The 17748-nt window shown below is 47.8% G+C and overlaps 1 protein-coding gene across 3 annotated transcripts; it reads left to right on the forward strand.

The window, feature by feature from the left end:
- Positions 1 to 1266: 1266 nt before the first annotated feature.
- Positions 1267 to 17432, forward strand: HDHD2 (haloacid dehalogenase like hydrolase domain containing 2). Of its 3 annotated transcripts, none has more exons than XM_081213214.1 (8): positions 1268 to 1598; positions 3384 to 3474; positions 7009 to 7117; positions 9277 to 9485; positions 13056 to 13140; positions 14742 to 14958; positions 15049 to 15112; positions 15998 to 17432. In XM_081213214.1, exons 3-8 carry the CDS (start codon positions 7017 to 7019, stop codon positions 16099 to 16101), a joined length of 780 nt encoding a protein of 259 aa, XP_081069340.1. In that variant the 5' UTR covers positions 1268 to 1598; positions 3384 to 3474; positions 7009 to 7016; the 3' UTR covers positions 16102 to 17432. The 3 variants fall into 3 exon arrangements, with proteins under 3 accessions (XP_081069342.1, XP_081069340.1, XP_081069341.1); XM_081213215.1 differs by having other exon boundaries at positions 3387 to 3474; XM_081213216.1 differs by lacking the exon at positions 3384 to 3474 and having other exon boundaries at positions 1267 to 1598.
- The last annotated feature ends 316 nt before the right edge of the window (positions 17433 to 17748 follow it).

Consider the following 17748-nt stretch of genomic DNA (forward strand, 5'->3'; position numbering starts at 1 on the left):
AAATTGGTCTATGTCAGCAATCCTAAAGACCAGATGTGGATAACCTCTTTCCGTCGGGCTGCTCCTTGGGTAATCTTTCAGTGGGTGGGATGGGAGTCCTAGCCCAGCTTTACACACTTGGAAATAGTCCGATAACAGCTCATAACTGCTCAAGTTACATGCCAAAATAACATTGTAAGACAAGACTGATGGCAACCTTTCTACTGATGAACAGCATGCCACAAATATAAAAACAAGATGTGTATCCCTATTACTAAAATAACCAATAGTGATAGTTGAGGCGTATGGACTCAATCTATGCGCTGAATCTTGTGCACACACCCTTTATTAAATATTTATCTATATTACAACAATAGGAGCTTCTTAGGGGAACCTGCCTCTTGCTAAAGAATCCTTGTTTTGAGTATAGATCCTGGACCATGGTACTTTTTCAGAAATAAATAAAAAGTTTAGTTTGTGAGAAGCCATCTCTTGCTTGCAAGTATGCAGCTTTTGGAAATACTGTTTGGGGGAGGAAGCAAGATAGGGAGGAGGTAAACTTTGAAACCCACTCACATTTGCTCTCTGCAATAAAGCTTTGGGCACTGGCATTTGCTCCACGCACCCACATAGTGCTGTGCTTTTAGCAGCTGAATGTTAAACAGAAGTTCAACAGGTGAAGCTGAATTCCCACTTCTCTTGTACTGCCTAAGGTGAACTGCTCGTGGGTGTTAGGGTGACCCAATACAAGAGAGCACAGGCTTTCTGTACCCTTTATACGTTTTGGCTAGTCTCTGCGAGTGTTAAAAGTGCAGCATCCCACTTTCCCCTTTGGGAAATTTGGATTGCCACAAAGGCGGACAGAAGTTCAACAGGAACGCATTTTCTGCTGAACTAGAAAGGTGGCTATAGCCTTCATCTTCATTTGCTGCTTGGTCCTTTATCTTCCGCCGCCCCGATCTAGTGCATTCTGACATGCTGGAGTCCCCCTAGTTCATTACATTATGCCAGTTTCAGCAGACTGGCTCTGTCCCATCCGCTTGCAAGACACGGCAAAAATAGGCAAAAGGTGACTATCGGAGTGCCTGCTTGCTAATGTCAAAATCTGACCAAAATGTTAAAAGCGGGAGCGTCCAGTGGGGAGACGTTAACTCTGTTTTTCAGAAATATATGTTGGGGAGGTGCGGAACTGAAACGAAACAAAGGCCCGCAGGCGTTCGTTTTAGTCACCTGCCGGGTCCTTTCTGGGTCCTTACGCAGAGAGATCTTCCGCTTTCCAAGCCCCGCCCTCCACCTCTTGCGGCTGAGCCGCGTCGCTGTAGCGTCAGGTCGTTCGAACAGAGGAAGGGAGCTGTGAACCCCCCCTCCCCGTTTGCCGCCATGGTACGGCCCAACTCCCGTGGCGACTAAGGGCGAGGGCGGTACCAACTGTGCAGCAAAAGGGGGAGGATAGAGACTCACCCTCTCGGCTGGCAATGGACCAACCCGCGATGCGGTCCTCTTAGCTGGAAGGACAGGTCCATCTCATGAGAGAGGGATGGGGACGTTAAAACGTTGGTAAAATCCCCTCTTCTCTCGCTGATTTCCTCACCTTGAGACGTGGGTGTGGGGCAAGCCAGGTGAGGAGCGCTTTTTTCCTGGAGGTGGGGGTGAGTTAGTGGTGGACAATAATGCCCTAAATCACCTTGAATTAAAGTCTCTTGTGAGCCTAGAGCTGCCTTTGTGAGAGGAGGCTGCCTGCTGTACCTCTGGAAGAGTCGCTGTTCTGGCTTCTCCTTCCAAGCTGTGCTGGGAGTGGGGCATTTTCTGCTTTTTCTCTGCATGGGTGTGTAGGATTGCCTCTGTCAGTCACTAAGGTTGCCAATGTCACACCAATTTTCCTTATTTGCTACAGAGTTGTTGTTTAGTTGTGTCCGACTCTTTGTGACCCCCTGGACCAGAGCACGCCAGGCACTCCTGTCTTCCACTGCCTCCCGCAGTTTGGTCAAACTCATGCTGGTAGATTCGAGAATACTATCCAACCATCTCGTCCTCTGTCGTCCCCTTCTCCTTGTGCCCTCCATCTTTCCCAACATCAGGGTCTTTTCCAGGGAGTCTTCTCTTCTCATGAGGTGGCCAAAGTATTGGTGCCTCAGCTTCACGATCTGTCCTTCCAGTGAGCACTCAGGGCTAATTTCCTTAAGAATGGATCGGTTTGATCTTCTTGCAGTCCATGGGACTCTCAAGAGTCTCCTCCAGCACCATAATTCAAAAGCATCAATTCCTCGGCGATCAGCCTGGTGCAAAACGTAGGTCGTTTCACTGCAGAGTTTGGGGTGTTTTGTGTATGTGGATGGGTGGTGTTGGGGTGGAACCTGTCACTCACAGCCTTGACTTTATCACGACTGTGGTTTGGTGAGACACTTCTGCAACAAGGAGCGGATTCTGAAGTATGACATTTGCAAGACTGAAACCTCTGACCTTACTCCCATGACTAACCAATGACACTAAAAAGAAATTCTAATTTATTCTGGCAGCTGCTAGACAGTGGAATGGACTTCCTCAGAAGGTGGTGGGCTCTCCTTCACTGGATGTTTTTAAGCAGAGGTTGAGTGGACATAATAATAATAATAATAATAATAATAATAATAATAATAATAATAATAATAATTTTTATTTATACCCAGCCCTTCCCGGTTCAGAAAACCAGGCTCAAGGTGGCTAACAACAAATTTAAAACACTTAATTGATGCAACAAAAAACAGCATAAACTACAGCATAAAACGTGAATAACAATAAATTCAGAATTAAAAAATCAATTTAGGTGGAAAATACATCCAATAAACATTAGATGATTACCAGGGCTAGCTGGCTAAATTAGTCCTATTTGGGCCGGTGAAAGACCAGGGGAGAATTAGCTGTGGGATCCCAGAGCGGGTAGTCTTCATAAAAAGGGGAGAGGGAGGGAAGGAAGGGGAAAGAAAGATCAAGCTAAGTTCAAATTGAAAGCCAGGCGGAATAGCTCTGTCTTACAGGCCCTGCGGAAGGAAGTTAAATCCTGCAGGGCCCTGATCTCATGGGACAGAGCATTCCACCAGGTCGGAGCCATCACTGAGAAGGCCCTGGCCCTAGTAGAGGATAATCTGACTTCCTTAGGGCCCGGGACCTCTAAACTATGATTATTCATGGACCTTAAGGTCCTCTGCATAGCATAACAGGAGAGGCGGTCCCATAAATACAAGGGCTCTAAGCCACAAAGGGTTTTAAACGTCAAAACCTTGACATCTGTCATGGATGCTTTAGTTCAGATTCCTGCTTTGCAAGGGGGCTGGACTAGATGACCCTCAGGATCCTTTCTAATTCTACAATTCTGTGATTCTATGTATAATCCTTGAACTTAATCAGCTTTTCTTTTCTTTTTACAGCAGATGTGTAACCTTGGTCCACCTGCAGATAAGTTTATATTTCTTCGATAAAAGGAGTTCTTTTGCAGGTGATAAAAAGCAGACTCTGCAGGTATGTACCTTGAAACACCTTTTAGTGGCTGGCTTTATCTCTGGGAAAGAGGAGTGCTCCTTCTTTTCCGATTAGATAAAAACCTGCGATGGCACCTGGTGATCTCAAAACTGCTCGATAGGAAAGTGCTGATAAATGTTTAAAATTCCCGAAGGCTAGTCACGGAGTTTGCAGTCTGGAAAAAGAAATCCCAAAGCTTGTTCCTTTGGGCTGTTGAGAAGGGGGGGAAGCAGTCTGGTGTAGTGATTAGGGTGTTGGCCATAAAGCTTTCTAGATGACCTTGGTGTGAGGATAAGATACCACCATCCGCACTTACTCTTGGAAGGAAGGACAGAACAAAAGTGTAATATAATGTAATATACCAGAGGAACCTCATTGATTCCCGTGGGATTAGAGGAACCGTTCTGTCATTTGCCCTAAAGAGCAGTTTCTTCATTCTAATAGTGCTCCCCTGCATGCAGCTGTAGGAGGAAGCCAAAGATTTCTTTTTCCTAGAGGTGCCATTATCGACAGCTTGTATTGGGTTAATAATAATAATAATAAATTATTATTTATACCCCGCCCATCTGGCTGAGTTTCCCCAGCCACTCTGGGTGGCTCCCAATCAAATGCTAAAAACAGTACAGCATTAAATATTGAAAACTTCCCTGAACAGGGCTGCCTTCAGATGTCTTTTAAAGATAGGATAGCTGCTTATTTCCTTCACATCTGAAGGGAGGGTGTTCCACAGGGCGGGCGCCACTACCGAGAAGGCCCTCTGTCTGGTTCCCTGTAACCTCACTTCTCGCAATCAGGGAACCGCCAGAAGGACCTCGGTGCTGGATCTCAGTGTCTGGGTAGAACGATGGGGGTGGAGACGCTCCTTCAGGTATACTGGACCGAGGCCGTTTAGGGCTTTAAAGGTCAGCACCAACACTTTGAATTGTGCTCGGAAACGTACTGGGAGCCAATGCAGATCTCAGAGCCTCTGATCATTTCCACCACGTAGCAGAGCATCCTACGATTCTCAGCTCCTTTATCACCATCAGGATCCTGCCTAGTTTTCTGGGTAGCAGTCCTTCTCTACAGTGGCCCCCACATTGTCGAATGACCTCCCTTCCAAATTGTGCCCTTTTCCCAGAGGCCTTTGCGAGTGGAGGATGAGATCAGAATATTCCCCCCACCTCCCCAGTGCGTTGCCATTGCTGTTTCTGACTGCTGTTGATTCAGTTTAATTTTTGGTCCAGTAATGAGTATGTTACACATAGTTTACTTCTTGTGTTGAGCTCCTGGAGCCACATGTTTAGGGTAGGGCCATAAATGTGCATAAAAGACCAGCAGCTTCACACCTACTGCAGCTAAGCAGTTTGCAAGAAACCGAAAAATGGGTGCGGTTTTGAAAGGTTCAGTCTGCCATCTTGATTCAAAACAGTTGTATCCAGACATGGATGCGAGCCTGCTCCTTTGTCTCAGGAACCACCATGCAAAATGTGCTCACAATCTCATTAGAACTGTCCGGATGAATAGAGAATAGGCAAGGGAACACAAGGTTGTCCAGGCACAGGCAAACTATGGCCCTCCAGATGTTTGGGACTACAATTCCCATCATCCCTGACCACTGGTCCTGTTAGCTAGTGATGATGGGAATTGTGGTCCCAAACATCTGGAGGGCCGGAGTTTGCCTATGCCTGATCTGGTCTAACCCCCAGCAATGCAGGAATCTTTGGCTCAACGTAGGGCTCGAATCCACAAACCTGAGATTAAGAAATAGTTGGCAGGCTCAAGTCATGGGTTGCATCATTATATTGTAGGTTTTGCTACATGGCAGTGGTTCCTTGAGGAGGAGAAGTCTATCACTGGCTGCTAGCCATGATGGCTGTGCTTGGTCTCCACATCTAGAGGAAGCAATGCTTCTGCATAGCAGCCACCGCAAACCACAGGAGGGGAGAGGGCTCTTGGGCTTACATTCTGCTTGCTGGTTTCCCAGAAGCATTGGATTGGCCACTGTGAGAACAGGATGCCGGACTAGATGGGCCATTGGCCTGATCCAGCACTCTCTGATTACTGTCTTTTTCGCTCCATAGGGCGCACCGGACTATAGGGCGCACCTAGTTTTTTTTTTGGGGGGGAAATAAAGGGGAAAAAATTATTTCCCCTCCCAGCCCCAAAGAGCAAAGAAGGCAAGACAGCCAGCGGGATCCATCCCGCTGGCTGGCTTGGCTTCCTCTTTAGCCATGCGCAACCTCTCCAGCCAGGAGAGGCTGTGCGCGGCTCCGTTTTTAGCCGCGGGGCTGGGGCGGGGGAAGCCCGATCTTCCCCAGCCCCCAGAACATGTCCAGGAGCGGCAGCAAGGTTACACGCAGCCTTGCCGCCACTCCCGGAGCTTGCGGGGCTGGGGGGGCACTCCAAAGGCTTGCGGATACCTGCCTGAAGCCCAGGGAGCGCAGCGGGAGTTGGCGCTGCACTCCCCGGACTTCAGGCTGCAGGCTGCTATCCGCAAGCCTTCGGAGCGTGGGGGGAACTCCTGCTGCGTTCCGAAGGTTTGCGGATAGCTGCCTGAAGCCTGGAGAGCGAAAGGGGTCAGTGCGCACCGACCCCTCTCGCTCTCCAGGCTTCAGCGAAAGCGATGCAAAGCCTCCGGAGCATGGAGGGAACGCTCCCTCTGCGCTTCGGAGGCTTCCCGTTGCTATCGCTGAAGCCAAGGAGCTTGCATTCGCTCCATAGGACGCACACACATTTTCCCTTCATTTTTGGAAGGGGGAAAGTGCGTCCTATAGAGTGAAAAATACGGTACATCCTAAAGTGTGGAACATCCACATTGAGCATGATGCACCCATCTGAAACAGCCCCGCAGTTGCACAGATAAAAGGCATCTCTCCCCCCCCCCCCAATTTCCGGTGCTTTGGGGACAGTTTCTAATATGGGCATTTTGCATTCCCTGAAGCAAGATAGGGACAGCCTTCTGTCCAACACCTGCTGTGTTCAGATTGGACTCTTGGGCCCTATTGCTGGTCCTGTCGCATCGCGTGGCTCTCCCTTCCCCATCTGTGCATCTGACGCTCCACCTACGGAAACAGAACAATATTCGGCTTGGAACGCTTTGCAAAATTCTTCCAATGAAGGGAGGGGGGCATGCGCCTAATTGCTTTTTAATTGTGTCACGCTGCTGCGGTTGGCACCGCACCTCTGTTCCATGCAGCAGGTAAAAATATAAAAACTAAAAAGACTTGAGATAAGATAGCGTGTACTTTTAAATCCAAGCTGGACGTGCCGTTTCTCTCTGGTGCGAGTACGCTTGTGGAATTTAAAAGTTGAAAAAGGTGGTTTCTGTGTGGGCAGCGAATGGGAGAAAAGGCTTGTTCTATCAATTATGTATATATATATTTAATGTTGCCTCTTACTTCCCTGTCCAAAGGGGCTCATTGAACATGCTGGGTAATGCTCTCTAAACATTACTAGGCTTGGCACAAATGGAACAGATAACAGAGTGCCTTTTTAATTGTCCATTGTTATCTAACTCTTTGGTTGTTTAATCTTCCTTCCCTCTCCTGGCAGTGCGAAGGATGGCAGCCCGGCGTGCGCTAAAGGCAGTCCTGGTGGATCTCAGTGGAACGCTTCATATTGAAGACTCGGCTGTTCCAGGAGCCCAGGAAGCTCTTAAAAGGCAAGTTATCCCTTCCAGGCACCCCGAAAAGAACAGAAAACAAACGTGTAAAAAGGCCGTTTTCACAAAGGCTGCTTATTGGGCAAGGAAAAGGCCTTGCGGGCAAGGGTGTTGACGTGCCTCATAGGTGCACAGGGTCAGGTCCCAGATGACAGAATTTGGCTCTTGGCGTTTAACACAGCAGACCCTTAAGAATCCATTTGTGGTGGAGAAAGGCTACCGGTGGCTTTAAGACAGGCATGTTTGGGGACTACAACTCCCATCATCCCCAGCTAACAGGACCAGCAGTCAGGGATGATGGGAATTGTAGTCCCAAAACATCTGGAGGGCCAAGTTTGGGGGTGCCTGCTTTAAGACCATAATAATCAGGCCAGTGGACCATCTGTTAGAATTCCTGCTCTGTGATTGCAGTCATGGGATTGTTGTCTATCACATGATGGTGTATGTTTTGACTCCACAGAGTGGGAAGTGACGGAGACAGGATGTTTGTTTTACTGTGTTCCGTAAAGTGGGACTATTGCTCTTTGCTGTCTGATGCTAGAGAGAGAGAGAGAGAGAGAGAGAGAGAGAGAGAGAGAGAGAGAGAGCGCCACGTTACAGTGCTCTGTGTATGTTTATATGTAAAAAAAATAGATTAGCCAAAATGCTGAGTTGCTGAGGTCTGTTACTCAAGCTGCGAAGACTCTGCAGAACCCTAAGTGTGCCGGTGTCTGTTGGCATGAAGACAGGAGTGCCTGACGTGCTCTGGTCCATGGGGTCACGAAGAGTCGGGCATAACTAAATGACTAAACAACAATCCCGCTTTATCCCTACCCTTGTTGTTTAGTTGTGTCCGACTCTTCGTGACCCCATGGACCAGAGCACGCCAGGCACTCCTGTCTTCCACTGCCTCCTGCAGTTTGGTCCAACTCATGTTGCTAGCTTGAGAACACTGTCCAACCACCTCGTCCTCTGTCATCCCCTTCTCCTTGTGCCCTCCATCTTTCCCAGCATCAGGGTCTTTTCCAGGGAGTCTTCTCTTCTCATGAGGTGGTCATGTAATTCCTACAGCTCCAAATACCCCCCGTCCATAGTCTTATGTCTAGGCAGCTATCCCCAGGTCTGCACCCTATAGAGCAGTTGCAGCAGCAGGGGACCACTCCTCCTTTAGGAACCAGTGAGCACTCAGGGCTGATTTCACTACCCTGAGGAGTCTCAAAGCGGCTAACATTCTCCTTTCCCTTCCTCCCCCACAACAAACACTCCGTGAGGTGAGTGAGGCTGAGAGACTTCAGAGAAGTGTGACTGGCCCAAGGTCACCCAGCAGCTGCATGTGGAGGAGCGGGGAATAATAATTAATAATTTGCCAGGAAACGAACCCGGTTCACCAGATTACGAGTCCAGCACTCTTAACCACTACACCACACAGTAATTCCTACAGCTCCAAATACCCCCCGTCCATAGTCTTATGTCTAGGCAGCTATCCCCAGGTCTGCACCCTATAGAGCAGTTGCAGCAGCAGGGGACCACTCCTCCTCCACCAGTTCCTTCCCCCAAAGGGCTGCATGCATGCCTGCTGGAGACTATGCCTCTGCATGCAAGCTGCCTCTGCTCTTCCCTTTTCAGTCCCTTCCTGGTTCTGGGAGACAGGTGCAGGAGAGGGTAGGGAAGCACCCAGCCTGACCTGCCGCCTCTTCCTTTTCTTCCTATCCATCCTGCACCCCATCTTCCAGCCTCCGACTCTTGCTTCCTGGCTGGCAAAGTTCCCCATAAACCACTGTCCCCCTCTCCTGAACCAGAATCCAGCCCTTACTTTTCCTGGTGCACACTCTGCAGTGTCTTGCCAGTCCCTGGCATGCACCTGGCAACATTAGAATGTCATATGTGTGAAACCAAACTTTCCCTCCTGCCCCACGCCCATTACACTTGGATATTGGATTCAAGCTTGAGTGATCAAAAAGCATAGGGATTGGCCTCAGGTGGGATTTCTCTTTCTGTTAAACTCCAAAGATCCAGGAGTAATCTTAGTACTTCCGCTTGGCACCCCTGCTTGTGATAATGCGCTCATGTTATCTTCTGATGAAGCTGTTCCATGAATGCGAGAACAAAAACATGTTTTTGCCGTGGTTTCCGAAAATGGCAGCGTCCTAAACTGCTTACCCTGTTTTTCACGGGTCAAGGCTGCGCAGTGCTCCTGTTTCCATCCGGTTTGTGACCAATACGACAAAGGAGTGCAAGCGAGATTTGCTGGAGAGGCTGAGGAAACTCGAGTTCGACATCAAGGAAGACGAGATCTTCACGTCTCTGACGGCAGCCAGAAATCTCTTGGAGCAGAAGCAAGTCAGGCCCCTGCTGCTCGTCGAAGACAACGCACTGCACGATTTCAAAGGTATAGTGTCCTGGGGCCAATTTGCTGGGAACTGTAGTTTGCTAAGGGACCTGGGTATCGCAGCTCTGTGAGGTCAGCACCCTTAACACTTTGACAAACTTAAAGTGGCATTATAATGCATCCACTGTGTGGTGTGATTGTGATCCTGTTGGATAAAGGTAAAGTTTATACATTTGTTGCTCCACCCACTTTTGTCTCTGGCCCCGCCCACACCTGGCATGTGGCCCCCGAAATGTTTCCCAGAATGAAATGCGGCCCTCGGACTGAATAGCGTCCCTCATCCCTGATACGTGAACAGTAGGATCTATTGACCGAGGCCAGTGAACTTAGCTCTTTATTCAAGGAAACAAACCAGGGCTCAGGCCTAGTGGTCTCAGCAACGCTTTCTAGGAGGCCTCATCCTGATGAAACTGTTGTGAGGACTGAAGGTCCCTGCCTTGCCCCCAGGACTCCTTCTCTCCAGGGTCTTTCCCACATAGTCACAGGCTGTGTCTACGCGCAACTACCTTGGCTCTGCCTGTTTTATTTCTCGTGAGGGTTCCAGTAGACCAGGGGGAAGGGAGCTGGTTGCAGCAGGAGGGGGAGACTCCCTGGTGTCTTCAGCAGTCTGCCTGATATCTGCCTCTTGGCCCCCTCCTCTCCTGCCTTTGCTCCTGCCTCGCATTCTGAACTGCTCTCTGCCACAGCTGCTTCCTGCTCACTAAACCCTGTCACTCATGGGTAGGCAAACTAAGGCCTGGGGGCCGGATCCGGCTCAATCGCCTTCTAAATCTGACCTGCGGACGGTCCGGGAATCAGTGTGTTTTTACTTTAGTAGAATGTGTCCTTTTATTTAAAATGCATCTCTGGGTTATTTGTGGGGCCTGCCTGGTGTTTTGACATGAGTAGAATGTGTGTTTTTATTTAAAATGCATCTCTGGGTTATTTGTGGGGCATAGGAATTCGTTCATTCCCCCCCCAAAAAAAAAAATATACTCCAGCCCCCACAAGGTCTGAGAGACAGTGGACCAGCCCCCTGCTGAAAAAGTTTGCTGACCCCTGCTGTCACTTCTTCAGCTTCTGCCACTTCCTCTTCTGCCTCTGACCACCCATCGCCGTTCCACCGCCACACCCCAGGCTCTGAGCCTTCTTTCCCTGGGGGTTCCCCGGCTGGTGCCCCCTCTGCATCCAGCCAGTCCATGACATTCCCCGAGTGGTTGTGTGTCGATTGCCAGGAACCGCGCGGACTGGCCCAGAGAAGCCCTTGTTTCACTGGGAGAGTCTTCTGTGTGTCCTGCGAGAGATGCACAGTCGCTTTAGGAATTGCAGCAGACCATTACAAGACTCGAGCAGAATTAGCTTTCTATACTGCAGACTTTAATTAAAGTAGAGCACAGAAAACACGTATACTATATTCTGATCGCTTAATGGACCGTTTGCATCGTTCAGCGAAATCCGTACGACCCATAAACCCTCTATGTCCATGACGAGATGGCTTATATTGTTTGTTTGCTTTATTTAAAGCTTAATTGAGGGTTTCTTCTTCTTTTTCTCCTCCTGCTTTTGCTGCCTGTCTAAAGCTTAATTTGGACTTCATAGTTTGGCAATGCAATAGCTCGACTCCATCTGAAGTTCCAGATCTGTGGGGTTTCTTATGCATCTGCTTTCAGCTGTGGCGGCGCCTGTCTTGGCAGATAGGCTCATAGCTCCTCCTCCTGTGACCCCATTCATCCTTTGGGTGCCAATTAAAGGGTCTTCTCCTACTACAAGCTTAATTTGCTGCACAGGCGGATGGAGGGTGCGGCTAAGGAGGGAAGTGTTAATCCTGCCCAGCTGCAGTATTCACAAAGATCACATCCACCCCACCCCGGCAATTAGGCTTACAAAATGCTTACATGCTTCCCCTCCCAGACTCATCCCTGGGCAGAACACAAGTGTGTGTCAGAGCACAGCTTGGGTACACTTCCTCTTGCATTGGCCCTGCCTACCACCAGCAGGCGGTCTCCAGAAAGCTGGCCAAGGTGGAATGTGGCCCTTGCCCAACCTTCCCAAAAGTCCCTCCCCTCTCTGCTTTTGGTCAGCTCTGATGCACACTTCTGCGGGTTTTCTGCCTCGCTCTTCCCTCCATATCTAGTGGTTGGGGTTTTTTTAAACTCTGGTTTTCGGTAGTTTAAGTACGCTGAAAGATGTTTAAGCTCCTGTTAGTAACTACTATGGAATTATTTTTGGATAATCTTCATATAAGATTGCTCGCAGATGGATGAGTGTAATCCATTCTTTGGTTAATGGACCCAGATGCTCCCAGAGAAAGTTGCAAGCGAAATCCACACCAGCTTGCTTTTCAGTTTCTGCATTTTTGTTTTGTAATAATGTTGGAGAGGGCATTGTGGGGCCATCCGATCAGCAATCAATGCCCTCCTTCCGTTAGCTTCTGCAACAGAACTTTCCCTCTGCTCCCCTTTTATGTGTCCTGCATCTTCCCCACATCTGCTCCAGAGGATTGGGGCAGCCCCCCCAAAAAAGAACAGATTTAAGAGATGTGCAGCTGGAGGTGGGGGGCATTTCATTTCACAGAAACCCTTGTGCTGATGGAACAAGTTAGTTGGATACCACTCATGTTCCCCATGCCCAGTTTGAACAGCTGCCATCTCTAACGCTTGTCCATTGAAGGCATTGTCCCTCTGCTATTCAGCTAAAGAGGCTTGCAGATCCATGACAGCCCCTGCCCTCAGGTCTGCAAACTACAACACATGGCACAAAAGCAAGGAGGGAGGAGAAAGCTCAGGCAACCCGTTCTTAAAGCTGCAAAGTTCTTATAATGCCCAACTTCAGTGGGAAAAGTTCAGAGACAGCAGTGGCAAAGAGGCAAAAAGTTCTAGCAGCAAAGTTCAGCAGAATCAGCACAGCGGCCTTGGGTCCCTTTCTCTTCTGCCACCTGAAGATTTCACGCCAAAGCAATTGTATCAGTAACGATACGATATCTTTATTGTAATTGTCCCATACAGAACAATGAAATTGAAAAATCTACATAAGACATTCAAAAACCCCCCAAAACTCTGAAACCCCATGTTAAAATACAATATACTCCTATAGAGACACCTTATACTGCGTTTAAAACCAGAATTGCATTTGGGTAGAAACTGTTTCTCAGGTGGCTAGTCCTAGTTTTTATAACCACAGAGCCTAGGACTTGCCGATCAGAAGGTTGGCGGTGCGAATCCTCGTGACAGGGTGATCTCCCGTTGCTCGGTCCCTGCTCCTGCCAACCTAGCAGTTCGAAAGCACATCAAACTGCAAGTAGATAAATAGGTACCACTCCTGCGGGAAGGTAAACAGCGTTTCCGTGTGCTGCTCTGGTTCGCCAGAAGCGGCTTAGTCATGCTGGCCACGTGACCTGGAAGCTGTACATCGGCTCCCTCGGCCAATAAAGCAAGATGAGCGCCACAACCCCAGAGTCAGTCACGACTGGACCTAATGGTCAGGGGTCCCTTTACCTTCTTCCAGAAGGCAGAAGCTGAAAGAGATCATTTCCAGGGTGCAGACTAAGTCAATGTAAGGCGAGTTATTTGGCTGTCCTCTTTTCCCCCCCAGGGATCGATACAAGCGAGCCCAATGCTGTGGTGATAGGGCTTGCTCCTGACCACTTCAATTACCAAACGATGAACAAAGCATTTCGGTAAGTCGGAAGGACGTGACAAAGAGTTTCTTTATAAGAAACGACTTCCTTTAGCCCCCAACAGGCAATTAACATTTGGCACAAGCTGTTTCTATTTGTCACATAGCACACCTCCAGATAACTTTATGACGATACTGTCCCAAGGGTTCTTTTTATTACCGGAAGGACAACAACAGGGCTTGGTGGTACCAGGTGGAATTCCTGCGTCTCCAGGGGCTTTCAGAGCACAATGAGTCACACTGTTGTCCTTCAAGTAGGGAAGGACTTTGCTATCTGTTATGGCATTGATGGGGAAACCTGAGGCTTAGAACCTCTCCACCAGGCCCTTAGGGCTTTCTCCAGTCAACACACCCTCCCGGGACATTTTTGCTAATAAACAATATGAAGAGAAGAGGCCAAGTGCTCTCTCAAACCAGGTGGCAAGAACTTTCCCTGCCCTTCTCAAATGACAGATTGTACAAAACAAATGAAATCCCTGAAATGAGAAGTAATCGACTGGAAATATCATCTTGTGGAAATAAACTAAATAATAAAAATCAAAAAGTTTAAGGGAATTTTTTTAGATAAACCTAAAATTGAACAAAGCCTTAACGGGATGCTGGCTATAAACCTCGTTTCACCGAACTATTCAGTTTCCTCAGAAGGAAATAGAAAAATCATAAACCCTAAATGACCAAAATTCAAAAAGGGGTAGAACTCCCAAAAATTCTGAAGTATTATAATCCTAGCTCGACCTACGTAAAGCAAAGTGCAGTAATAAAGGATTGAGGACTCAAAAGGTACAGTTTCTAATACTGAATTAAAAAAAAAAAGTTTGAAAACCTAAATGGCAAGTTTTAGACAAAGCCCAGCTTGAAGAAAGCAAAACACAGTAATAAAGGTTTGAGGATTCAGCTGTGAAAATTCTAGTGTTGCTTTTACAAAAAGGTTTAAAAAACCTAAATGGCACAAATTCAAAGAAAGGAACACAAGATAAGCTGTTTTAGATTTTAAACAAACTCAAGAACAGGGGTGAAACGCTCCCATAGTCTAGATGTTACTGCTGATGTTAAAAATTGATCAAATGACAGGGCATCCTGTTGGCCACTGTGAGAACCATTGGCCTGATCCAGGAGGCTCCACTTGTTACAATATAGAAGCAATGCGGCAGCGAGCTGGTGGCTTAAAAGCAAAACATAAATGGGAATGTTGGGGCTGTTCCGTGGGAAACAAAGGGACAGTCTATTCACAGTGCGAAGCACCGGAATTAGCTCAGAGTGTAATATGAGCTGTACAGGAAGTACAGGAGGAGTTTGTCACTCTGCTTTTGGAGTTTGAAGAGAGCAGACGTGTTTTCTGTAACGCTGCAAAGACAGAAATAAAGGCATGTAAATATGTTTCTGTCTATCTCTTTCCCCTGCCCGGGGGGGCAGGAAAGAGGGGGGGGTGTTCTTCTCACGCTGGGGAGGATTGCCTATCACGACCTAGCCTGTATCCTGCCGGGAAATGCAGACAGGGAGGTCAACCGGAGATTCAAGCCGGGTGCCTGGAGAGTGGCCAGTTTCTCCTGATAATGGCTTGAATCCCATTCTTATTTTCCTCCCACCCCTTCCTTTCTCAAGACTGATCCTCGATGGCGCTCCCCTCATAGCTATACACAAAGCCAGGTATTACAAGAGGAAAGACGGGCTCGCTCTCGGTCCTGGACCTTTCGTCACGGGGCTGGAATACGCAGCCGACGTGGAAGCCACCGTGGTGGGGAAGCCTGAGCAGACGTTCTTCCTGGAAGCCTTGCGTGGTACCGGCTGCAGGCCAGAGGAAGCCGTCATGATTGGCGACGTGAGTTCCTGAGCATGTTAACCCGCCTTCAAGATGGAGTCTCCGGGAACCAAGCAGGCCTAACATTTTTGTTCCCCTCTGCCTTGGCAGGACTGCAGGGATGACGTGGGAGGCGCCCAGAACACTGGGATGCTGGGAATACTGGTGAAGACGGGTAAGCACCATCTCACCGTGCCTCTTGCTTGTCTGGGTGGAGGCCAGAGGGATGCATGCGTGTGCAGGATCTAGCCTACTGCAGAAAGGTAAAAGTTTTAAATGGGGAGATGTAGACACTCATCTTTGGTAGGTGCTAAGCATGTCATAGGTTATCTTGTTATTATCCGTGTCATGGGCTACTTATTTATTTCACAATATTTATATACCACCAGACACCTCAAAGTGGTTTGATTTTTTTTCTTTTTCAAAAAAGTTAAAAGAACCATTTAAAACGTTCAAACAAATACCGTATTTTTCGCTCTATAAGACGCACTTTCCCCCTCCTAAAAAGTAAGGGGAAATGTGTGTGCGTCTTATGGAGCGAATGCAGGCTGCGCAGCTATCGCTGAAGCCACGCAAAGCCTTTTGAGCGTAGCGGGAGCGTTCCTCGCTCTTTGCTCTGGAGGCTTTGCATTGCTTTCTTGTTTCTTGTTTTCCTCCTCTAAAAACTAGGTGCGTCTTATGGTCGGGTGCGTCTTATGGGGCGAAAAATACGGTGATTAAAATCTACAATTGAGCTAAAAATCAGATTAAGACACATGGCAACATTCTACATATCTGGGCAGGCTTGTCTAAACTGTTTTTAGAAGGTGCTGGAAAAAAAGGGGGCCTGCCTGATTTCAATAGTCAAGGAGTTCCGAAGTGTGTGCTGCCACAAGAAAAGACGGATTCCTTACAAATGCAGAGCAAGTATCGCGGCACCTGTAACACCACCAGTTCTGGAGGCCAAAGAGGTCGAGTGGGCATAGTTGGGAACGGTTATAATGCATAGATGTCGGGAATGTGTTATGCCAACGCGAACCAGGCGTTGAGACAGAGCGTTTTCTCTCTGCTTTTGTTACAGGGAAATACCGAGAGGGGGATGAAGGCAAAATTACTCCTCCTCCGTACTTAACTTGTGAGAGCTTTCCCCATGCTGTAGACCACATCCTCCGACATCTCCTGTGAAGAAGCCTGCAAGAGTTACACATGGCCATCACATGCCAAAGGCTGAAACATCCGGCAGCATCCTCAGCAGAGCCCAGACTTGCTTGGGGAGCTCTTGCTGGACGGCACCAAGCGATCACGTTTGAATGCTCTCCCCAGAAGGGTAGCTTCCTGTTCATAGGAATCACAGAGAAGAGTCGTAGCCTAGCCTTCACCCTGCTTGGCATGCCAGTTTTCTTGTTCTTTTCACGGCAGAGAGAGCTCAAATAGATGTCCCCCCTTGTCTGCTGTCTAGCGTGGCACCTTCTGCACTTTTGCAGAAAGCATAGCTCAGTTAGTCCTGCGGCATGACATTTGAACGGAAAAGGAGATAAACGCTAAGCCCAAGCCTTGTTAAAAAACAGTGAGGCATGAGTGGACTGGCCTCTCTCTTCCCTTCCTGTTCCACCCTCTTTCCCGCACTGATGCCATGAGCAGGGGAATTCTCAGGTGTTGTTCCTGAGCTCTGGGTGATAAGTGTGTGTGTCAACAGTACAGTGCTGGTCAATAACTGAGTTTGCATGCTTGCCAGAGTCCAAAAGCAGCCAAGGTTTGCTGTTCACCTAAACAAAGTTTTTGATCAAAACCAACATCACCAACCGCATTTAAACCACTTCATGGTAACGTGTGTGTTTGTTTGTTTTTTAAAGCGACATGGTAAACGGTACCACAAGCTATCATTTACTGGAAGTCTAAATTGCAAAATATCAAGGGATTTTTGTTTAGGTTACTTACCATGGCTAGCCACTTTCCTCCTCCTGATCCAATTAAGTACAGCCGGGCTGCATCTTAATTAGCGATTCTTAATTTAAAGCACTCCTACCATTCATAATCATATTCATGGCTGAACTTCTGCCAGCCCATTAATAGAGGCCAGGGTTGTTTTTCAATTTTTACGCACAAATTAGAGCTACCAGGGCTTTACAGATGTTTTAATTAGGTGGGGTTATTAACAGGAATGGCTTGGAAACAGAGATCTGGTCCATAATGGCTTCTATAGACCATGAATTTCTGATGTTAGACTTCAATGGGGGCCTATTAATTTGACAGTTGCAAGGTTTCATTGGGTTGGGGGAGTCCCCCACCCGTTTCCTTACGGAGAAGGAAAATCCTAGGGAAACCATGGGGACAAATTCCCCACTTTTTATGGGGTTTTGTTAGTACAGCTGTAAAATGAAATTGCAATTTGAAGCAAGTCCCATCCTTCCCGCACATGTTAACAGCACCAAAATGAGCTAACTTTTGTAATGGCAGTAAATGGCTTTTCTGGACCATTTGCAAAACTAAGAATGAAGCCCTTTTTGTTTACTTTATGGTGCTCCTGAGTGTTAAATTATTAGACTGTAATTGTAGCAGCGGCTTTACTGAAAGAGCAGGTTTCTTAATGAGCTACAGCTACAATCTCTTTTGGATGGAAAAGACACCAGGACTGTAACGGAGATGGTAGCTGAGTGGAAACAAGATTAGGAATGCTGATCAGAGATTCATATAACAAAAGACACAACAAAACACAACCGTTTAGGCAAAGTTAAGTGCTGCTTTGTTGCTGCCGATTTCAAGCAGCAGCGCTAAGCACATGTGTAAATCTTTCCTTCACTCTGGCAGGATCCAACCCTAATTGTTGTTTCT

Source organism: Podarcis bocagei, assembly GCF_964188305.1.
Source record: "Podarcis bocagei genome assembly, chromosome: 11".
Classification (NCBI taxonomy): Eukaryota; Metazoa; Chordata; class Lepidosauria; order Squamata; family Lacertidae; genus Podarcis; species Podarcis bocagei.